The sequence below is a fragment of the Falco cherrug genome, chromosome 1 (genome assembly GCF_023634085.1).
Source record: "Falco cherrug isolate bFalChe1 chromosome 1, bFalChe1.pri, whole genome shotgun sequence".
Lineage (NCBI taxonomy): Eukaryota > Metazoa > Chordata > Aves > Falconiformes > Falconidae > Falco > Falco cherrug.
Window position 1 is genome coordinate 48,325,436 of NC_073697.1, and position 18,453 is coordinate 48,343,888.

Below are 18,453 nucleotides of genomic sequence, written 5' to 3' on the forward strand. Positions count from 1 at the left end.
TGTTCATTGAACACAGGTTATTGGCAACTAGAGACAAGTTTTCATACTGACAGGCTTAGACCGCTGCAGCTACCACTCCTACTTAGAAGCAAGTTGCTTCTTTGAGATTGTAGTTTATAAATCTTAGGGGTTTGCCCATGTCTAGTCCTGGTAAGCAGTGCAGGATACGCTGGCTTGTATTTGTCATAGGACATTGTTAACCTAACAACTGATGCTTTGAAATACTCCAGACAAACCTTTTTGGGGTTGCAGGAAGCACTCCTGGACTCTGACATTCTTAACGTATATATCCATATTACAGATTCTTTGGGGATTCTATATATAGTGATTGAATTTTCTGCTTTGATTAATACAGAGTGCTGTGAATTTCCTGGTTTCTATTATTCATCTTTCCTCAAAGCCCAGACAGTTTTAAAGCTAAACTTGGAGGGAAGCAGTATAAAATTACTGAGTATGACTAAATGCCAGGCATTCAGTTGTAAGAGTGGAAACAAGAGGCTGCAGGTGGAAACCTAATTGTTTATGGATTTATTTTATACATTAATATTGTGTAATAAACCTTCCTAATGCAGGCTCCATGGTGCCTTAGATCCAGACCACTCATTCTAACTAGAACAAAATCAGTTTACACATTTCTGTTCTTTAGCTTTTCTGACCTAGAGAGCAAACAGACCATTGGAGTTTGATTAGAGAAATGTTTGATATAAATGGGTTGGGTTTTAAATATTTGTTTTAAAAAGATGATTGGGAAAGGTAATTTTCTAAGCCTATTGGGAACATCAAAAGAATTTGTAGTCAAGTAGAAAATCTGTACATAAATCAGGGAAAAAGAAATATTGGCCATTTCTTAGCATGGTACTAGATGGTGAAACAGTTTTCAGGACTAGAAAGTTGAAGAAAGGTTGGGAGGAATTAATGAAATAGAACAAGAAAGTGGAAGTTTCCTTGTACGCCATTTACTCCCTTCCCACACACCATGCCATTTCCACATAAATAACAACATTTACCAACATTCTGATTAGCATCTGGTTGAGAGGTAAGAAACAGCATGGTAGTGTTCTTCTGGAGGTCCATCTATAAAGCAGAAAATTCATCAATCATCCTGGAAGGACAGGGAAAAGCAGTTTTCAGCTGAATTTCATTAATGTATTCTTTTGTAGACTGACATGAAGAAATAATGCCATATAGATACCAGATGCTGAAAACTTCAGCTCTTGTTTGAATATATTTTTGTTATAAGCAAGAGTAAGCATGTTCTTAATAGTAGAAGCGTTGTCCATCACACTTGAAGCAGACGTGCATTATGATACTTTCTGCTCTCAAACAGAATTCATGGAACATGAAAAAATAGTATTTCTGAGGAGTCTGGGTACCAGTATCTGTTCAGCCTTAGCACAACAAATGAGTCTAAAGTAGACATGCAGATATGTGTGGATTATAGAAGTTTAAATCAGGAAACCGTAAGAAGAAATAACATTTGCTGAAACTGGTAACTCCTGAAAAAAAGCCACCACGGCTATTTTTCATGGCTAAATTTGTCTGAGACACCACCAAGTGGCACAGGAACTTACACTTCTGGTACAGTGCAATATGCCTGTTTCAACAAGAATAAATCTTTTTGGCTCTAAATGAAGTGCTTTCTCCATTTAATTATGTCATATTTATGCAATATGTTGTGATTTTTGCTGGGCTATTGTATATTTTGGGGCAGATGACTGTTTATTTGTCAAAATAATTATACTGTCTTTTTGCCCTAAGCTGTAGAGGAGGGACTGCAGGGAATCCTGGATGTATGGTTTTGATTAAATATTCTGATGAGAACTACAAATATATTTAACTGAACAAATAGAGAGGCCACCATCTAGTGGAGTGAGTTTGAGAACAGAATTTGAGAATTGATTTACACTGATTTCTAGTGTCTCTTCCCTTGAGTTTGCTGCTTGACTTTGACAAAGTCTTGTAACATCTTAGTTTGCTTTGCCATTTGAACCTTGCAGTAATGATAATAGTGACTTGTTGCAGATGGTTGAAAAAGGCTGCAGAATATGAAGTATTTGGTCCGTGGAATTAAGTTCATACTCAGTTTTCACTTATCCTTAATTTTTTGCCAACATAAAGTTTTTACTTAAAACTAGTTAACAGAATGACATCGGTATCTGACCTATTATGACTTCTCTGTTGATACTCTTATCTGCTTATGACTGAAATGCTTAGAAGTCAGCTGTGAGAAAGTTAACTATGTTAGGCCTTGCATAAACAAAATAATAAATGATCTCTACACTGGAATACTCTACATACTGGCTTCTTTGGGAGCTAGTCTTACGTCAGTCATATTTAGTATAACTGTGACATTCCAGTTCAAGTGTGTGCAAATACACCAACACCTTTAAAAGCACTAGTTTCAGAAATACCGGTTTTGAACTTTAAGGATTTCCACCAGTCATGGTTTTCATGTAACTGACTTAAGAAATATTCCTGTTACTGAAATTACACCTTTTTAACAAACTTAAAGATGTTGTTACAAGACAGGTATGGCTTGGAGTGAGAGACTTTTTGTTAGATCCTCTGATACAGCTGGAAAAAACCAGACCTTTTGAGACCATCTCTCCTTCCTCAGATTAGTTGGTCTGTCTCTCCCTACAAACTTTGCTGCTATTGTATCCACAGACTATTTATTACATTTGCAGCATCACTGCTGAGACTTATAGATAAAACAGCTTTTTGTAGTAGGGTTTATTATCTGATTTCTGAAACGACGGGGATGGCCATTAGCTTACCCAACAGCTTTAAAAAATGAAACACAATCTGCCCCATCTCTTATTTCCTGTGAGCTATCCAGGAAGTGTCTCAGAATGAAAGACAAGCTATGAATTTGCCAGACTGGTCCATAGTTCTTTCCTGTAGGCAAAAATACAGTTTTCCTGTAAACCTAAAGGAAGTGGAGTGAAGGAGTTCATTTGTGCGATAATGAGAGTAGCTAAATGATTGATTAGTAGTTGAGGAAGAAAATGTGCTTTGGGCGTTATTGATTTTCAGAGGTACTAGAGGAGTGTGGTGGGCTGACCCCAACTGGCAGGTAAGCCCCTACCCAGCCACTCACTCGCTCCACTCCTCAGCAGGACCAGGGAGAGAATCAGAAGGGCAGATGCAAGAAAAACCTGTGGGCTGAGGTAAGGACAGTGTAATAAGGGAAGAGGAAAAAAAGAAAAAGAAACCACACAAGTGATGCCAAGGCAGTCATTCATCACCTCCCACCCGCAGACCGACGGCCAGCCAGCCTCTGAGCAATGGCTGCTTTTGACACACCACCCACCTCCAGTTTTATTGCTGATCATGGTATATAGTATGGACAGTCCCTTTGGCCAGTTGGAGTCAGCTGTCCTGGCTGTGTCCCCTCCCAACCTCCTGCCCACCCCTGACCTGCTCCTTAGAGGTGCAGAGTGAGAAGCAGAGAAAGGCTTGGTGCTGTGCAAGCAGTGTTCAGCAACAGCTAAACCGCTGGTCTGTTGTCAGCACTGGTTTGGTCACAAATCTAAACCACAGCACTGTAAGGGCTGCTGTGAAGAAAATCCATCCTAACCAGACCCAGTCCAAGAAGTAAGTGGCAAAGTGTCATTCCAAAGAAGAGGTTGGGAGGACACCAGTGTTTTATAGCATTTACATGGCTCTTGCAGTTTTCATTTAACAGAAGCAGGCAAGGATTTTTTCCACTGTTTCGGAATGAGGAATCCTGAAGCAGTGAGATACCAAAATTTGTTCAAAGTTGCATGAAACATCAAAAGACTATGAGCTGAAGAAGCATAAAATGTTTGAGCTAGGAAACACTGAAAAGACTTTGGAAAAAAGTACAAATACACAGGCAATTTCATAGATGTAATGTCTGATAATAATAGGACCAGAATTCATTTATGACTACTGCTAATAGAAAAAATGGTGGTTAGAATAGTTAGAAAGTGGAATTTGTTTGTTTCCCAGGTTTACTCATGGATTAACGTCAATCTAGACTAACAGATTACAACTGAAAGACTTTTTCCAGCCTCTCCTTTTCCCATCTTCATTAATAATGTCTCCAACCTCAGAAAAATTCTCAGAAGTATGTTTCCTGCAGGGCAATATAAGCCAAATGGAACCAGTCTTTCCCAGAGCAGCATCTTCAAAATTTACCGGCATATCGCCATAACAACTATGGGATGTTTTTGCCACAAGGGAGCAAGATACCTGTCATGTCAGCGGCCTTTCTGTATCTCTTCTGGCAGAGCACATGACATTCAAAATAATGTTATCCCCGGGGTGATCCCTATGTATTTATTCCTGCAGCCGTCTGTATGTGGGATTGCAGAAGAGGGATTCAATAAACTGGGGCAGAGGCGAACGAAGTTGAGAAACTGGCCTTCATGTGCATTGTGTGAGAGCCACTGTGATAAAAGGGCTTTCCTGGCTGCTTTGGGTGGGGAGCGGTTTGAGAGTCTTGTGCTCCTTCAGGTGCCCCATTTTGGAAAGAAGAGATGCTTTTGCATGGAGCAGTGAAGTGCTGTCCCAGTTTGTTGTGCAGCTCACGAGCCCCATGCTGCCCGTTCAGCATGGGGCTGGTCTGTCCTGGGGTGCTGCAGGGACCGCCTGGAATTTCATGGACTGTTCCTCACCAGCGCACAAATGCTGTCACCCTTGCCAGGAGTCAGCCTGATGCTGAGTTGGTCCATATCTGTCTTGCTACAGCTTAGTCTTACAAAGAAACCTGGTGTCTGCAGGGTTCATGAGGGCAGATAGTGGAAAAGGGCCCCGCCAGCCTCTCCGAATCTCTCTGCCTCTTTCCTTGTGTACAGAGGCGTATGCAGGTGTGGAGATGGATAATGTCCACAATTCTCCCCCAGCCCTCTGGGAGTGTCAGCCTTGCAGTGACTATGCCTCATTTGGCTTGTCCATAGGCTGGATAGGTTTAGCTGAGTACATTATGAGATGTGGTGGAGCTAAGTGGTAGAATGGGGAAGCGATGCCTTTCTCAAAGTGTTGCATGCTCAGTATGATGAGAAGTGGCAAAAGCGTGTTAGTACTGTTACTTCAGAAGGGTGATGCTGAGTAATTTGAATAAATGTCTGCCATTTATGGTTCTTGATTTCAAATCTGTGTGAGAGGCGTAGTTCATTTTCCTGGCATGTGCATCACTTTTGAAAGTAAGATGAAGTTATTTGATTCTTGCAGAAGATAAGATGGGAAGATGTGTGCATGTAGCAACTGGTATGGAAGCAAATTGGAAAATACCTGCACCGCTTGTGTTTGATGCAAATACATGCTCTTGGCTGGTGGTGATCCAAAGCGTGATGTAGTTGGCTAATATGCAGAAGCCATCTTGCCATTTACATGGAGCAAACCCTTCAAAAAGTCTGTTTTTTCAATATTTTTCCTCCTTCACTGAAGTGGAGAAAATGACCCAGCTACCCTGTGGAGGCTTGTAGTGAGGGGGGTCGTAAGGAAAGGTGCTGAGCCTCACCCATCTTTCATCTGTGAAATCAGGCTGGCAGATTGCCCTGCTTCCCAGGCCGCGTGGTGCAACATCCGAGCATTGGATGGGTCATATGAATCTGACATAGCTTAAAAAGTGTACATCTACCAGCCATCATTTGGTTCACGTCCCTAGTTTTTATCCAAGGAGCTTTTAACTTTTTCAGTTTCGAGCAGTATTGCCTACATAACCGGCTGTTGGAGCGATGTGGGGGGGACCAACAGCTCTGCAGCAGGGGCTGTTTTTAAGCTCAGGCCAACAGCCTTGGTCCCTGCCTGAGCAGCACTGTAGGGGTGCCTGTTGCACCCAGCCACGCACCTTGCTGATCCTGACCCTGCCTCACTCACCCCAGCTTGCCTCACCAACACCTGACTGTTGGCTGACCCTGGTTCTTGCCAGGGGAGCTGCTCAGTGCTTCTGTTTTGGGCTGTGCGGGACTGTGGCTTTCATGGGTGAGGATGCTGCCCCTGTCAGCCTCGCTGTCCCCCTTGGTTCCCGGTCATCTTCCCCGGTGCAGCCAGCCTGCCCTTGCTGACACCCACAGCGCTGGGTTAGCAGGCCACCTCCTGTTAGCGGACTGGGATGAATGAGCCAGAGACCTTTAAAGCTCCTTGATGCTGGAACGTCTCTACACATAGTAAGAACAGGACTATATTAAAACCCTGAATTCAGAGCTTGTCCTACAGCCCTGTGGTGCTGAGGCTGGGGTATTTTTTGTTTTGTTAAGGTATCAAAAATAATGGAAGTGCTGCTTTGTATCCTTCGGAATTCTGTGATTATAACCTGAGGCACATAGCACGTGCCCTGGCACATGGTTTTCGGCATATAACTCCTTCCTTCAGCACACTCTTCCTTAATAGAAGGCTGCTAACGAGGCTACTGGAAGAGGAAAAACATTAGCAGAGTCATGTGCATATAGTTTGACCGTTAAGCAAGTAAGCCCCTCATATGCTTTTAAAGATGTAGTCATTTTATCCACAAAAGACACCCAGGAGCGTGTTAACAGAGAAGCAGACTGGGTAGTGGGAGAACAGGGTGCACAGGAGCCAACCAACTTCATAGTGGAATAAATCCACAAATTTTTACAAGGAGCTTGCTTATCTTAGTATCTGAATTGGTGCTAATAGCACAGAATAACAGAAATGATCTTATGGCATTTGCTCTATTTTATTTTCCCCAATAAAAGCTTAGATTATTTTGCTTGCTGTTGCTTTTCTGTGTGTTGCACCGTTTTTGGGAGAAGTGAAAGTTGAAAATTTGCCATATCCTTGAAAATTATTAACCTATATATACTGAGAGGATCAGCAACATTTATCACTGTAATTTTTCTAGTGTTTCCATTTAAAATTCTAAAAGCTGATGTCAAACATTAATAAACTTATGTCAGGAGGTCAGAATATATGCAGTGACATCCTGCTGTGTGCGTATCCTTCCATAAATAATGCCAGGCTCCCTTAGCACACCCCTGTAAAGCACGTGTCTGCTTTGGTGCGCTCAATTTTCATGTTAATCTGTGAGTCACATTAATATTTAGTTGAGTATCTCTTCTTGTATCGTGCTGATTTACATACAACAGTCAGGCTATTTAGTGTCTATTTAGTGAACCAGGTACATTGTTTCCTAGACGCTTACTGGGAAATTAAGGAACCATACAGCTGTAGGATGTGGCATTTGATTTCTTCCAGTTTGCATTGTTCTGAACTTTGTTTTCAGTTGTATTTGTGTAACAAAGCCCAGCGAGCATTTATGTCTGTGTGTCAATTAAGAAAAAGCTGAAGTTGTAACATGGCACTTTGAGCACTGAGAGTTCAGTGCTCAAGTGTGTCACGTTTCTTGTTCCGGAGGTCCCTAGTTTAGTTCTTGATGTGTGAGCCAGGAAAGTGGCTGCCACAGCTGTACGCATGACTTGCTGATATTTTCTCGCCACTGAGGAAGTCAGACTGAACCTGGACTTAACCATGTTGGTGCAACTGTGGGAAAATTTCAGAGAACTTCTTGTTATGGGTAAGGACAGAGTCTGAAACTGAGACCTGAGACTTAGTCATAGACTCTTGAAAATTTATAGGACACTGTTTGTATGCCTTTCCCGTTTGTATGACACTGCAAACCAGGAGAAGTGATTCCCTGCGGTATGCATGACTTGCAGTTACATGATTGCTTTACTGCACGAGGTGGCTGGTGATTTAAAAATAGCTCTGCTTACTCAGTGCAGCTGATTGCAGAAAAATACTGTACTGCTTGGTGGTAAAGCTGGAACACCTAGTGCTTCTCTCCCATAACCAACAGCAAACAGAAAGCAAGATTAAAAAAAAAAAAAAAGGAGATAACTTACAGTTAATTTTCAGCATTTTGTTTTTTCTTACCCCTTTCTGTGGTATCAGTTATTTCTTACAGAGCATGGAGGTCCAGCTGTTTCTTATTCCTGTGCCATTTGCCAGGGTGATGCCAGCAGTCCTGTGTTTCTGTAACTTGGGATCTTTGTGAGAACAGGTTGTTCGTTTGTATTCCCTTTGATCTGTCCATCTCAGATGTCTTTCATAGGTGCTAATGTGCCCACTGGGGTCATTGCAAGGTACAGAAGATCCCATTGCCTCAGTGTGTCATTTCCATGTAAATACAGATTTTCCCTGAAAGTTATTTACAAGGCTTTTAAAAGAAAAAACCTTCTCATATAAACATTCCCAAGTAAAAACTTCGTTTACATGGTATTATAAAAAGTTGCATAGAAATAGAAATCATATTACAACCATAGGAGCTGGTTATATGGTGTTAGTTCACACTGTGTGCATGTGTAGACACACACACAGTCTTTGCAAATGTAGTACAAACCTGATACGACATACTGGAGAAATCTTGATGATAAAGTGCATCAATCTGTACATTCAGTGGAGTCCCTCATTCTGCTGAGAGTACTATGGAATTTTTTAGTTACTCTGGAGCCATAGATACTCAGTTATTGAGCTCAGGCTGTCAGGTTTATTTTGTGTGTATCACAACTCAATCTAAGACAATATATTTCAATCTGCCAATAATTATCGAGTCTTGTTTGAAACAGTTTTCATACCAAAAAGTTATGGATTGTACCCATTTACTTCAGAAATCCTGGGAGTCACTGCACTGAAGAGAAACTGAAACTGAACGCTGAAATAATACTTTTTTATCAATTTTTACTCAAGTAGTACCCAGAAGTTCACTAAGAGGCCAGGGCTCCAGAGGCTCTTTACGTGTTACTCGAGCACCATAGATCAAGGTTCTAACTCCACGTAGCTGGAAGCCAAGATAAAAAGATCACATTATGATCAGATCCAAGATCACTTTCTGGTTATGTTTCTCTGGTATGTTTTGTAAGGCAAAACAAACAAACTAAAACTCCCACCCAAAAAAACACAAACCAAGAAGGACAGGAAGATTACTCTAGGGGTTAGCAGGAAAAAAACCAGTGAAAAATCTTCAAAGTAGATTAGTCACAAGAAAGCAAGCCTGTGGGAGGTTTATTTATGTCCAGTCAATAGGATTTTAGTATTTACAGGAGTACTTTCGTAGTAGTTTCTTGGTAAAATTCTCAGTGGGCTTCAAGAAATGAAACCAGCAAATTCTGGTAATCTGTAGACTTTTATTGACCTGATGTCCTTCTCAAAACATAAGTTATTTCCATCTTTATTGTGTCTTAATACAGCTGTATGAAAGCTGTAATACAAAGAGGTCCAAATCATACTTTACAGTAAGATTTGTAAACGTTTCCCCATTACCAATTGTTCCTTTTCTCTGTCTCACTTTTGTACTTTTTATGATCTAAACAGGGGACTCTGACATGTTTGGTTTTCAGTAAAGTAAAAGGAAGTACACACAGTCTTTACCAAGTTTGTCACCCCAGGCTAATAAATTGACTTGCCTCATCTTTGTACAAACCACACTCTCCCAAGAATTTTCTAATTCAGTACAAAAAAGAAGGAAAATCCCTATAGCCTGATTAATAAATGTGTTCAGTAGAGCCCTTTATAAAATGTTGAATAAAACAAAACATCCATCATCATTGGTCCAATTACCAGGAAACTGCTGCGGATTTCATTTAACATTTTTTGAACATTAATATTTACTCAAATTATTGATTTACATCTAAGAAAATTATAGAATGTTTATCTGGCTCAGTAGAAATACACTGCAAATTGTTATTACTTAGCAGTAATAATGTTACCTAGCACACTTCATCTGCTTTTCAAATAGTTTGCAGAAGTAAGTAAGTATTTTTTCCCTTTCAGTGATAGGAAGCTTTGAATAAAGAGGAATTGAGGGACACTTAACAAAATATAAGCAGAGAAAAGCAGATTTATTAAAATGTAAAGGGCCCCAAATAGAGAAATCTAATCTTTATATAAATTGGGGGGTGTGGGGGGTGTGGGTGTGTGTGTCAGAAAGAACATTGTGAGTCAAAATGAAATCTGTTCTAATAGCTATTAATTGTAAAAACACACAGTTCTGTTTTCATAAACAAATTCTAACAACATCACTCATTTTTCCATACTATTTCCGCGTGTTTTTCTCTAGAAAGAAGATAAAGGTGAATCAAAAATGCAACGCAAATAAATGCTTTCACATCAATAGGAGAACGTGCTTTCACAAGTTTCATCTGTGTCATCATTTTCCCATAATGTATGTTACATTATACATGCTGCTTCTCGGTTTCCTTCTTTACTACCCGTAAAAGCTACCGTGTTTTTAGTAATGCTATTTACTGTAGCCAAGGTAGGAAAAAACTCCAACTTTTGTTCTAGAGAAAGGGGCAAATTCGGTACCAGAGATTCAGTTCTTCCTCTCACAGATTTCTTCTTGTGTCATTTCAAATAAGCCTGACCTCGGCTTCAAAACCAGCTAACTTAAACTTACCATGGGAAGGCCATTGAAACTGAATTTATCATTTGTCTGAGTTCATACTGGCAGCCTGAATCTGATGTCCTTTCCCACAATTGCTCAGGTTTCTGTTTCTGTCCTGAACTCTTTCATTTTTAGCTCTCAGTCACTTCCCTTCTATTATTATGATAGTACCGAATGTGTTGATATATATTCAGACTTAATATTGTTTTATTTTAAAAAGAATGAGAAAAAAAAAGTCCATCTGACTGCTGAGAAGTCAGATAGATTATGGAAGAAGCTGAGAAGTGATATTGCTAAAAAAAAACAACCTCAGCTGCTGTTCATCAGTTTCAGTAAAATACTGAACTTGGTTTGATGGAGTGGTACATCAACATTGCCAGCTGGTGGCCATCTTCAGTTCTAAATGGTATCTGTGAGATTTTTAATAAAGTATCTTTTAAAATAATAGATTGACACTGAAGAGGTCAATCAGATCTTTTCTGTATTTTTACCAGTTTTCTTGCTTCCTTGTTTGGTGTTGTGGAAGTGGATGGTAGCAGAGGGAAACTGTGGAATTTGTGACTTTTCTACTCCGTTTTCACAGCATTTTTCTGTTCTTCAGGGTTGGAAACCTTGATATGCTATATCACACATTTCCTTCCCAGTCTGTAGAGGAGTTCTGGTCTTTGTCCAGGTTGTGTGGTTTTGAGGTTCAGTGGCTCCCCAACATCCCCAACAGGAACACAGCTATTTTGTATCTTCTGCTCAAAAATAATTTCATCTCATGACCCTTACATGCGCAAGGGTTCCTGTATGGTTCAAAGTGATTGATTCTGTGAGACATCCTCAAATGCCAATACCACCACCTCATTAATGTAACTCAGTAAGTGAAAAGCAGGAAGTGCTTTAAAAATAAACTGGTAAAATGTCTAGTGGTGGGAGAAAGGATAAACTACTGAGCAGTTAAGCCCTTCTTTTGCTTGTTAGTGGCCAAATGCTATGTGCAGGCTGGTTAGGCTTTCCTTGTATTACACTCGCACAATTTGATCCTGCCAGGAGAATCACATCACTTAGCCAACACTCTCTTTCAACTGGTACCAATGTTCCAGCAATCATACGGTCGAGACCTATAAAGTGCTGCATTTGGCTCTGTTGAAGGGCTTGTGGATCCATCACCCCTGATAGCAGACAAACTTTCTGGATAATTTTTCTTCTGCCCGTGGGGCTGGGAGCATCAGTGGTTTCTGCTGGCACCTTTGCAGTCAGCCTGCCGTGCTCAGTCATGGCTTAACTGCACTGTGCCTCAGTAGGACATCCAGGACAGCCTGCCAGGCTTCATGCCTGTCACAGACAGGGGTTCCTGCATATATGCCAGGTGTGCTATATGCATATATGCTAACTGTGACCATTAGCTCATGACCGCATAGCGGGCATGTGTGTCTGGACACGTACGGTTGTGTGTGTTTCGAATTTTGCTTCATTTGGTTTTCCCACATATTCATCAGAACGGTAATAGTAAAGACATTATCATTTTTCCTGGCTTACAGAGCTCTTGTTATCATCATCATCCACCTTTTGTGTGTGCTGCAGTGTGGTTCTCTGGGGGCTGCCTTTGACACCTAACATGGAGCGTTGATCCTCATGAGGTAACTCCACCCAGTTAGTGGAGTGGCTCAGCTGGAGCACTCACACGCTGAAGTTTTCTTTTGGTTCAAATGCACATTTGTGGTCCAGATCTACAGTGTGTACAAGATTCATCTTCATGAAACCATAGCTGTGGTGATACAGTCTTTAAAATTAGTAACTCTGCTTGCCTATGGAAGGCAGTGGTGGATTCAGGTTTAATGTTTGGGTTTATTAATCATTAGAATAATTTTGTGATGCCCAACTCTGCACTGTGACATTTCATTGTCTTTCTGTCATTTTTCCCCGCCAGGTGGGCGCTTCCGCTTATGCTGGGTTTTCCTGGGAAGGATTTGTTGTGAAGTGCATGGGAAGTTTCAGGTACCGTTTTATGTAGATGTAATGTAACATGCACTGTATGTCCGTATGTCACAGCAGTCATCAGTGTCATTTCTAGCTGTGATTGCACTGACCTGAAACTGCTTGTAAAAGTACCATATGATCAGGGGTGAGTGTGGTGTCACTGTCAATGTAATTTTCTCTGGTGTCATTAGTTGTGAGCTTCTAGTTCATATAATCACTCTGTGCTTATTTCCTCAAGAGCTCTGCAAATGGTAAGTCTGATGTGATTGTCAGAAAAATTAGGTAGCTGGAGTGCAAGAATTTGGATTAAAATTGCTTTGCATGATGGTAAGATTAAATTAATTTTATTTTTTAACTTATTGAAAAAATGAAAATGGAAGTTTTTTAATTAAAAGCAGAATAGTTAATGTAAAATTAAAAAGTAAGTTTGAAGTGTCCACAGAAATTTCAGTGCAGGTTCACTAGCCCACTTCAAAAATGCCACCTTTCATGACTTTGGGATATTTTATGGTCCCTCAGGCTACTCGAATCCCTGTGCTTTGAGTCACATACACCAAGTATTCATACGTTCTAGTTTTTTTATGTATTTACCGCATATGTATTTCTTCTTAGGTTAGATAGTTTGAACTTTGAAATTCACTGATTTGACATCAAATTAATCCTCTGGCTTTTTCCATCCCCTTCCATTCCTTTGATTCTTCACCGTCTTATCTGTTTTATCAGCTGAATCTTACCTTACCTCGTACAGTCTTGGGGCACAATGGAAATTGGATCTGTGACTCCTCTTCAAGCCTTTGCCCTGTTGTAAAACAACATAAACCCAATTATATTAATTAATGTAAAGAATTTATCTAATCATTATCTTTGCTGAATAAATATTGTTTCTCCTGTTCAACATCTTTCCTCTTTACAGTCCAGTGGGGATTTTGCCTGTTGAATAAATCTACAGAACATGACTCATGAAATTACAGACAGGCTTCAATTTCTGTATTATTGGCCCATTTGAAATCAGTTTGTGCTACTCACAAGCATAAAATGAATGTTTTCTTTAAGTAAAGGTTTTTGCAAGAAGATGAGGACTTGGTGTTTGTGCTGATATTGTTTAGACAGATGAAATTATGTTTCAGTTAACTCTGAATAAAGAAAAGGCTGAATAAAAGCAGAGGAGGAATTTAAATTAGTAGTTAAGCCATTGCTATTCAGCATTGAATGTACTTCTACAGAAAAATGTTTTCTAGATTTTCTTTGCTACTTAAACTGCCCATATATTAAATTAGTACCTGCAGAGTTCTCTAGAATAACCATATTTTGGATAACAAGTTCTTCATTGTTTTCCCACACTTGTGCAGAAAGTTACTGGGGAAGAATGCCAAGTTTGTGAACTAGAAGTCACCATGTAAACACACCCCTAATCTTATATGTGTAAATGTACTTATATATATACACACACAACACAGTAGTGATATGAACACATGCTCCTCCTATTCTTACATTCCAGTACGATATTTTGGGAAAAAGTAATAATTCTAGTATTTGGAAAAATAGAAAGCATGTGAAAATCAACACAGAAAAAATGGCAGGTCCAGTATTTCCCATGCTTCTAATCTAATCTGTTCTACTTGTTATCAGAAGCCTTATTTCATAAATAGCCAATGATCTTTTCTTTCCTTCTCTTTGCCAGAGTCCCACACTCTCCCGGGACCTGACTGCAATATAAATAAAAAATATATGATAACATAGTAATACATGAATACCACTTGCTTATCTGTGTCGGAAAGGGCAGCTGGGCAGGTCTCTGGCTTCAGCCCAGCTGCGGCTGGAGGGGAAGGGAGCTCACACAGCAGGTCCTGTGCCAGTGAGGTCCCATCAAACCTCCTGTTTATTGTGACCTTGCCTAAGACCGTAACTGACCATTCTGTCCCCTGGCTTGCCGTCTTCTTTCTGCTGGGGGCTGGAGTTGCTACAATTTTGCTGTTTCTTAGGGGGCGGTTGTAGTGTCAAAATGCAGGAGTGAGACCCACAGACCAACCTGATCTGGAGGCATCTTCTGGGGAAGGAAGGAGGGAGGGAGGGAAGGAAGGAGAGAGGGAAGGAGGGAGGAAGGAAGGGAGGGAGGGAGGGAGGAGAGAAGGAAGGAAGGAAGGAAGGAAGAAAGACCCATGGAGGTTTCCCCACAGCAGAGCGTGGCAGGGCAGGAGGAAGGGAAGCAAGAGGTGCACCTGCAGCCTCATGTTTCATGTGCTGTGGGCTGAGACACAGCACTGGGCTTCACCTGAGGTGCGTGCAGCTGCTGGAGTGTTTTGATTCAGGATGCAACCCTGTTCCCACAGGCCCCCCCTGCCACTCCACCACCCAGTCATGCCTCGTCGGCAAGTCAGAAGTTAACAACTGCATTGTGTCTGTTCATGGTGGTTGCAAAGAAAGCAAAATATGATTCATGGCATTTACCTAGCTCTTACAAAGCACAGCTGCTCCTTCCCAGCTGTGTATCACGTTGAAGCAGCAAAGGCCTTTAACAGTGGGATATTACTTGCCTCTTCCCTTCCAAGAAAATATATCAATATGCTTCCAACTAGCATATTCACAGTGCTTTGCATAAACATTGCAAGAGATGCTGGGGAGAGCTAGAGACATGCATCTGAGGGCTAAAAGACAAACTGAACAGGGGTTTGTTATTTTTTGTATACAAAGAGCATACTAGAGAAGGAGGGGATAGCTGCGTTCCTACGGCTTCCCCCTGTGAAAGCACTGTTTCTCCATAGGACCTCATTTAGTCCATTTTGCAATGCAAGGACTTAAAGGTGCTGCCCATATTTGCCTGACTGTTCTGGCAGATTAATACTAAATTAGAAAAACAGGAGTTCTCAGGAAGCCAAGGCGCTGCAGTGAACCGCTGCCCTGGTACCCGAAGCCTTCATGGCACTCTGGTGATGCGCTGGGGCAGGCGGCAGAGCATGGGAGGGTGCACTGGGCTCTGCGGCCCCTGTTGTGGGAGGGGAATAAAGCATATAAAAGCAGAAAATCATTAAACAAGCATGTATCGCTCACTTTCTGTGCTTCTTTAGTCTTTATCCCTGTAAAAAAACCTTCTTTTGTAATAAGCTTTTTTATTACTGTCATTAATTTACTAGCTGTTTGGAAGGGATATCTTTTTTGCTTTTATGAAAGCCTGCACTGTAATGCCTAAATATTTATAATATTCTTGCTGAAATAATAACTAACAAAACAGTAATGGCTTCAATGTTAAGAATGGTTTCCTTCGTGATGGCTGATACAGGGGAGATAGAAGAGATCAGCTAAGTTTGAAATCCCCACTCTCCTCTTGCCTCCATTAGGGATGCTTTGCAAATACAGCTTTACCCGCACACTGGTCACAGTCCAGGTGGAAGCAACTAACAGTCATAAAAGGAGGCAAAAATGCTTTTGTTAATACAATGTTATTTGCAGCTCTGAAATAAATTTTAGCACCTTTACCACTGGTTTAGGTGGTGCTTTTATACCCCTATACCTACATGAGCCCTGGGGCTGATTTCTGCGTCAGTATGAATCGCAGGCCCTTGTTTAGACAAAGTTTAAAATGTTGCTCTGTTTGGACCACAGTAACTACCACAAGGTTTGTATCAGTACACCGCATTCTGTTCTGAGAGTGCAGATTTGCAACGTGGCTGTATGTGCACACAGTCACCCGGGATGGAGACCAGCTCCCACCACCGCAGCATACGTGCAGCAAATGCCTGTACTTCAGCCTGCCTTGTACCACGAACGTGGCATGTGAGCGCTCTCCAGCCACAGTGCCTCAGCCCACAGCTGCTTTCAGCTTCTCTGCAGTGAGGTTATTGTAGCCTTTTTGTTTTTTTATTGCTTATTTGTGGGGTTTTTGTATGATGAAGGAATAGTCTCGTTTTCACTGGATTTTCCTGTGGCATCCTGAGTTTCTGACTTTAAGTTGCATGTAACCATGGACAGCTGTGGTCCCCAGGTAGACAGCCGCACTATGTGTTCTCTCTGAGAGAGGAGCTCAATCCCTGCTCCTGCATGGACAGAGATCGTGCTTATTGGCAGCGGAGCCCTCAGGATAAGGCACTCAGTTACTTGTAAGTCTCTATTGTTGCTGCTGAGGAATGATGACCTGCTATGATACTGTACTGATGAATGGTGCTGATGAGCTGCTAAATGAGGCAGAGCCAGATATTTTGGCAACAGTAGGCCATGCAGCACCAGGAGTTTCTGTCCCACCAATTTGTGTGCCACCCAAAAGCTGCTCATGTCTTTTGTCCTAGACCAAGAGGAAATGTGACTGCCTTTAGAGGCCCTATTGATATTGACAAGTATTGGAAAGCCCTCGGTTCTTACATTTTCACTGCAGATTACCTACAGGGCAGAAAAGCTGGTGAAAAGATGTTTCATGTTTCACTCTGCTAAGAAGAGTTCCTTGTCCATAGAGCTTTGAAATCTTCCTTGAGATGCTGATCACAGTCAAAGACTCACACCTGAGATTCAAGAGTTTTTTGTTGCCTCTTTCAGTCTCCAGAATATTTACTTTTACATTATCATTAAGCCAACTCACAGCAAAAAATTTTCAGTTCCTTGTGAGTCATAATCATCAGTACAATGCTTCCCACCCTGAATGTGAAAGAGTCATCACCACAAACCTTGCACTTATGGTGTTCACTTCTTAGGACGCAGTGGCTCTTTACCCTTGTCTTGGTGATTGACTGGTGAGAAATCACCACCCCAAGCATACGGTTCCTGACATGTCATTCTATGTGTCTTTGGCTGTGGTTATACTGAAATATCATACTGCCCTAGTTCAAAAGTTCACAAGCGTATGTGGGCCTGATGTTAGCCAATGCTTGCAGTAATCATTTGCTAATGCTGTAAAATCCTGGGATTAATCTCAGCATCTGCTAATGTGACTCTACATGTCAGATTTGCAAAAAAAACCCCAACATGCTGTGCTTATTCCAGTTACATGACATAGCAAGTTTCACCTTGCCTTTGGTAATGCACATCTCTTCCTAGATCTGCTTGAAGGATGTCTTTTCTTTCACCAGTCCTACCCAGGGTGACAGTAAGTTAATGGAGCCTGGAGTTTCTGTGAACAATCCCAGGTCACAGGATGCACAGACACAGTGGAGCTCTAGACCATGAAAAGCAGGGCTGTACATTTTTCACTGCATTAGAAGATAACATGTACAGGTGCAGATAGACTGTATCAGCCAGATTAATTACATGGTAGATAAAAAAAGGCTAGTACAGAACTTCTGTCTGTCTATGAAGAAACTGTTGATCTTTGGATCGTATATTCAGAATTATAACTGTCTGACAGCAATTTATCTCACAGCTGTCTTGAATGTGTTGGCTCAAAATTCATTTGAGACTTATATTAAAATTATACAATCTAATATATATTACTATGTATTATGTATTAGGATTTTACAAGTTTTTATAAAATTTTACAAATGTAATGTTATATAATGTAGTTATATACACAACTATATATATTGATATAAAATGAGAAAACAAATTACGAAAGGGCAGATATTTGTCACAGTCTTACAGAAGACAGTAATGTATTAGAGTAGTCCATTTATTAAATACTTTATATAGAATAAAAGAGAACAGAAATTTCACATTATCATGTGATCAGAGGTGTAACTGAATTTAGATCAGTGTGAATCTTTCCCAATGCATGTAGTAACTAAAACCCTCGCTGCTCATAGAACAGAACATTCAGTGATGCTGCTTCAAATCTTGTAGTGCAGTAAGTATAGGATGTGCTTTGTTGCCAGGCAAAATCAGAAATATATCTCCCACACTTACCATATCTCAATAGAGTGAGCAACTCTGTGAAGTCCCTTGCCCATTTCCTTCTGCTTTGTCACTCCTGAGTAAACGTCCCAGTTCTTGACGTTCATACATCTGTATAAATATAAAACTATCTATAATGGCAATGATATTTGCTGTTAAACTTCTTTCATCATAGGAACTCAGAAACTTCCTAGTCATCAGCAGATTAAAGGCTGCAATCGTAAGTGTGAGGCAGGTGTGGCTTGATTTACATATGCCTTTTGCGTTTTGTTAAACAGACCAGTGACAGAACCAGAAGGAAAATT

The 18,453-nt window shown here is 40.8% G+C and overlaps 1 protein-coding gene across 1 annotated transcript in view; it reads left to right on the forward strand.

The window, feature by feature from the left end:
* SH3BP2 (SH3 domain binding protein 2) overlaps window positions 1–18,453 on the forward strand; it is a 92,866-nt gene that overhangs the window by 5,352 nt on the left and 69,061 nt on the right. Inside the window, exons 3-4 of the mRNA XM_027815511.2 lie at window positions 11,899–11,997; window positions 12,288–12,355. Coding sequence (XP_027671312.2) covers window positions 12,342–12,355 — 14 coding nt within the window. The 5' untranslated portion in view covers window positions 11,899–11,997; window positions 12,288–12,341. The remainder of the gene's footprint in view (window positions 1–11,898; window positions 11,998–12,287; window positions 12,356–18,453) is intronic.